Raw genomic sequence first — 4,451 nt, 5'->3', positions numbered from 1 at the left:
ATGGGTCAGATAAAGACAGATATTGCATGTTTTCACATACTCGTGGAATCTAAAGAACAAAATCAACAACAACAACAAAAGCAGAAATAAACTCACAGATACAGAGATGATTATTTTTTTCATCTTTATTGAAATATAGTAGATAACTTTTTGCCTGCATTTATACTGTACAACTCAATGAGTTTTTTTAAAAATTATAGTTGGTATACAACACGCCAATCTTAGCTGTACAGCATATTGATCAGAGATCCGCACCACTAGCAAAGCACTCATCCCACCAAATCTAGCGCCCCTACCCCCTACATATTCATTCCAATGTTATTAACCATCTTTCCTATGCTATACTCTACATTCCCATGTCTACTCTGCAACCATCCACCTGCACCTTTCAGTCCCTTTTCCCTCCCCAAACCTCTCCCATCTAGTAGCCCTCAAAATAGTCTCTGAATCTATGAGTTTATTTCTGCTTTTGTTGTTGTTTATTTTGTTCTTTAGATTACACATGTATGTGAAATCATGGAATATGTGTCTTTATCTGACCGATTTCATTCAGCACAATACCCTCTAGGTCCACTGAACTGTAAACTAAAAAAGTGAATTTTATGTCCTGTGAGTTATATCTCAACTAAAAAGTAATGATCACTGAACTGTTTTGGTCTTGAGCAACTGTTAGAATCTATTAGAAATTACTAAGATAAGGAAGATGGGGTAAGGGAGCAGGTTTTTGTGGAATGGAGGACGAGAACAGAAGTTGTAGATATAATAAGGTTGAGATGCCTGTTAGACATCAACATGAAAAAGTTTAATATAAAGTTGGATATATGAATCTGAAATGCCAGAAGTTTCAATTTGGAGATAAAAATTGGATACTGTCAGAATGTAGAAGACATTTAAAGTTACAAGAAAGATGTAGTCATCGAAGGAAAGTATATAAATAGAGAACAGAAGGACTTAGCCCAAGGGCACTCCAAAATTTAGAGGTCAGAGAGATGTAAAAAAATCAGAGAGATTGAAAACAGAGGACTTGGTGAGATAGGAAGAGAACTTGATGTTCCAAATACCAATTAAAGAAAATGTTTTATGAAGCAAAAATGATCAATTCTATCGAATACTGCTGATGGCTCAGGTAAAATAAGAATTGAGACTGACCATCAGATTTACACATTAGTGATCATGACAAGAACTCTTTTGATGATATTTGGGAGCAAAACCCACTGGGAGTTTCATGGGTGAATGAGAGGAGAGGAATGAGGATTAATGAGAGCAGATAAATGAGAGAGAAAGAGGGAGGGAAATAGGAGATCGAGAGAGTTTTTTCTTTTCTTTCAAAGTGGGAGAAATATAGCAGGTTTATATGCTGATGGGAAGAATCATAGCAAGAATGAAATTGATGATGCAAGAGAAAGAAGGTAGAATGGCTGTAGCGATATCCTTGAATTCAGATGAAGAGAATGGAGTCCAGTGACAAATGTAGGGTTGTCCTTAGAAAGCAGTCTAGACAGTTTATACTTCATATAGGGTTAAGGGTGTAAGTAGGCTGATAGATGTGGTTTAGAGTCTGTAGTTTTCCTTGTATCAATTCTATTTTGTTAGAGAACTAGAAACCAAAGCCATTGGCCAAGAGTAAGAATGGAGGATGAGATACTGGAGGTTTGCCAAAAGGATGGATATTAAATGCCTGTCTAGAAGCAGGAAGGGATTAGGGAAATGTAGTTGACTTTCTAGGCAGATTACAGGTCACAAATTTAAAGAGAGAACTGTCAGCACAGTTTGTGTGTGTACGTGTGTGTGTGCGTGTGTGTTTTCCCCAACCACAACACAGGTACAGGTGTGGAGTAAGTAGAAAGTGAGATTAATCGAAATTACAAATTTTTCTTTCAGGTGAGTAGACCAGGAGAGTGTGTGAGGAGTAACTAGGAAGTGTTACAATGATGGATTGTGACCTCTAAGCCCAGTAAAAAGGGAAGAAAGGGCCTGAGCAGAGGAAAGGGCAGTGAATAATGGTGGGTATACCAACTCTGCTTCATCCCCAGAAATCTAAATCCAGCAGCACAAAATGGCCCAGTAAACCTTCAGGGCTCCTTGAACTATCCTTCACATGGACTCAAGAGATGATATTCAAAGTTATGAATAAAAATCCCTTTACATATTTTTCTTCTTATAGAAAGCAATTGAATGTATATCATTGCTCAGAGGCAAGAAAAGAGCAGTAGTCTGTTCACAACTAAATTCACAAGAATTCCAACAGTCAATTTTTAATTAACAGTTGTCATGCTCATTTCACAAATGGCATGATAAAAGAGGGCCATCTATAGAACGAAGAATTAATAAATCCCTGTCAGGAAAACATGACAATTACAAAAAATCTACCTATCATCTATCTATTTATCTACCTATCTATCATCTATCATCATCTATGTACATATGTATATATGTATGTATGTATGTATGTATGTATGTATGTATCTAATCTATTATCTATGTATCTATGCATTTGTGTATGTATATATGTATGTATGCATGTAAGTATCTATCCCTACTGATAAAACCATAAACAGAAGAAATTAAATAGGTTGAGAAGCAGTCACTAGAAGTATCCTTGCAACAGAATATCTAAAGAAAGCAGCTTACACAGAATGCAGAAGAATTCTGTGGTCTAAATATTGAGTACAATAAATATGAGTACAATAAAAGTGTTTCATTTGTAATAGTTATAAAACAAGTATTTGTTAAGTGATTAGAATGAATAAATAAATAAATGATGATGATTAGTCATCTTTCCAACATCACATTTGTGTCATAAACTTTCACATTTCACCTGTCTCATATAGGTTCAATTTCTGCTTGGTAATTGGAGATTGTAGAATGGCTGTTCAGAATGAAGCGGCCTCTGATTGTTCACATACCGTGATCCCCCAGCCAAGCGAAGTTTGCACTAGATTAATGATCTTCTTTCACACCCTGTGCCTTTGCAAATACTATTCTCTCAGTCTGCAAATTGTTGTTGCCAACCTCCTGTTGTCATCTCCATGACTTCTCACCCACTTCCAGCTTGTCTACCTGGAAATTCCTACTTTCTTTCCAGCAGCAATTCAAGCATCACCTCTTCTGGGAAGCCTTTTTAACTATGTCTTAATCTGTTTTAGCTCTAATTTTTGCATCTCTCCAAATTTCCTGAGACTCATCTATTTTGTAGGCCTCAGTCATTTGCTTGGTGGAGAGCCCCTTCTCTACCATCACAATTTCTAACCTCGCCATTCCTCTCCACCTTGTCCAGCTGAGGGCTGTGCTCTGGCATGCCTCCATCACACACACCTACAGAGACACTGGTGCCTGGGCTTGACCCACTGTACCCCCTGAGTTTCAGTTGCCCTGACAATTCTCATAGTCAGATGAAGTACCATGCAGCACGGTCTGAGTTCTGATGCCCCCAGCCTTCAGGCCAGGCCATATAACACAGAAGTACGGGGCCGGGGAGGGGGGGAGGGGGAGGAATTCCTTTTACAATACAAACTTTGACCAGTGAGAGACAGGAAGATTCCCATCACTTCCTCCCAGTGCCTCAACCCCATTCAGATTGTTCTAAAACACAGAGATTTCCATACAGCTGCTTAGGGATGTCTAGTGTGACCAAGGTATCAGCTGTGTTTTATGTATGCATCACTTTTGTTTTTCCCTTTTTCTCTCCTTTTTGATGCTCAGTAAAGTTTAACACAGGACCTTTGGCTTAGGTTCCTTTTTTATTTTGTAAAAATAAGTTTATTGATGATAATGTTAATAATTTACTCCCGAAATTTGATATTTCAAACTTGAAGACCTTTGAGATACACAGGATCCTTGTATGTAACTGGCATAAAATCTATTATTTGAGCTCTCTTAACTGCTTTTGTGACTTCTTTTTGTTGCTTCCAACAAAGACCTGTTATGTGCCTTTCACGAATGCATCCAGTAAATGGAGAAATAAACTGGGATAAAAGCTTCACATTCTTATAAATCTACACATTTCCCACACAAGGCACATTTTTTAAGAGTCTCCTTATAAGGATTTTCCATTGGAATGGGCAGGTCCCCATTGCTGGCTATCTGTTTATATTGTGAGCAACTTCTCCACAGCACCACGTGAGTCCTGGGATTTGGAAGGCAGACAATAGCTGTTATGAAGTGAGTCAACCTTTTCTTCCCTAGACAACTACAAACAGCAACTATAGCTGCCATGGTTCCTCGTTCCTTCTTTGGCCTAGATTCTGATTTCTATGACAGTGTCCTCCAAAATCTTATAGCAACCAAGGCATAACCTAACTTTTGATAACCTGTTTTATGATTGTTGGTTTCATTTTAGAGAAATTCTTAAGGGCAGAGACTTTCTTTCACTAAATAATATCATTACCTAGCACCATGTTTGGAACATAGTAGGTGATTTAATAAATAATTCTTAATTGATTAATGGATTT

General features: G+C 37.7%; 1 protein-coding gene across 2 annotated transcripts; it reads right to left on the bottom strand.

Annotated features, from left to right (window-relative positions):
• Positions 1 to 3,803: 3,803 nt before the first annotated feature.
• On the bottom strand, positions 3,804 to 4,215 carry LOC120598151 (28S ribosomal protein S18c, mitochondrial-like). Of its 2 annotated transcripts, none has more exons than XM_039856940.1 (2): positions 4,064 to 4,215; positions 3,804 to 3,978 (listed from the first exon to the last, which is right to left on the bottom strand). In XM_039856940.1, the coding sequence occupies exons 1-2, from the start codon at positions 4,213 to 4,215 to the stop codon at positions 3,804 to 3,806; spliced, it is 327 nt and encodes a 108-aa protein (XP_039712874.1). The 2 variants fall into 2 exon arrangements, with proteins under 2 accessions (XP_039712874.1, XP_039712875.1); XM_039856941.1 differs by having other exon boundaries at positions 3,863 to 3,920.
• Positions 4,216 to 4,451: the final 236 nt, after the last annotated feature.

Source organism: Pteropus medius, unplaced genomic scaffold, assembly GCF_902729225.1.
Source record: "Pteropus medius unplaced genomic scaffold, Ma_sr-lr_union100, whole genome shotgun sequence".
NCBI classification, from domain to species: Eukaryota; Metazoa; Chordata; class Mammalia; order Chiroptera; family Pteropodidae; genus Pteropus; species Pteropus medius.
The sequence above is the reverse complement of the archived record's forward strand: the minus strand, read 5'-3'. Positions and strand labels throughout refer to the sequence as shown.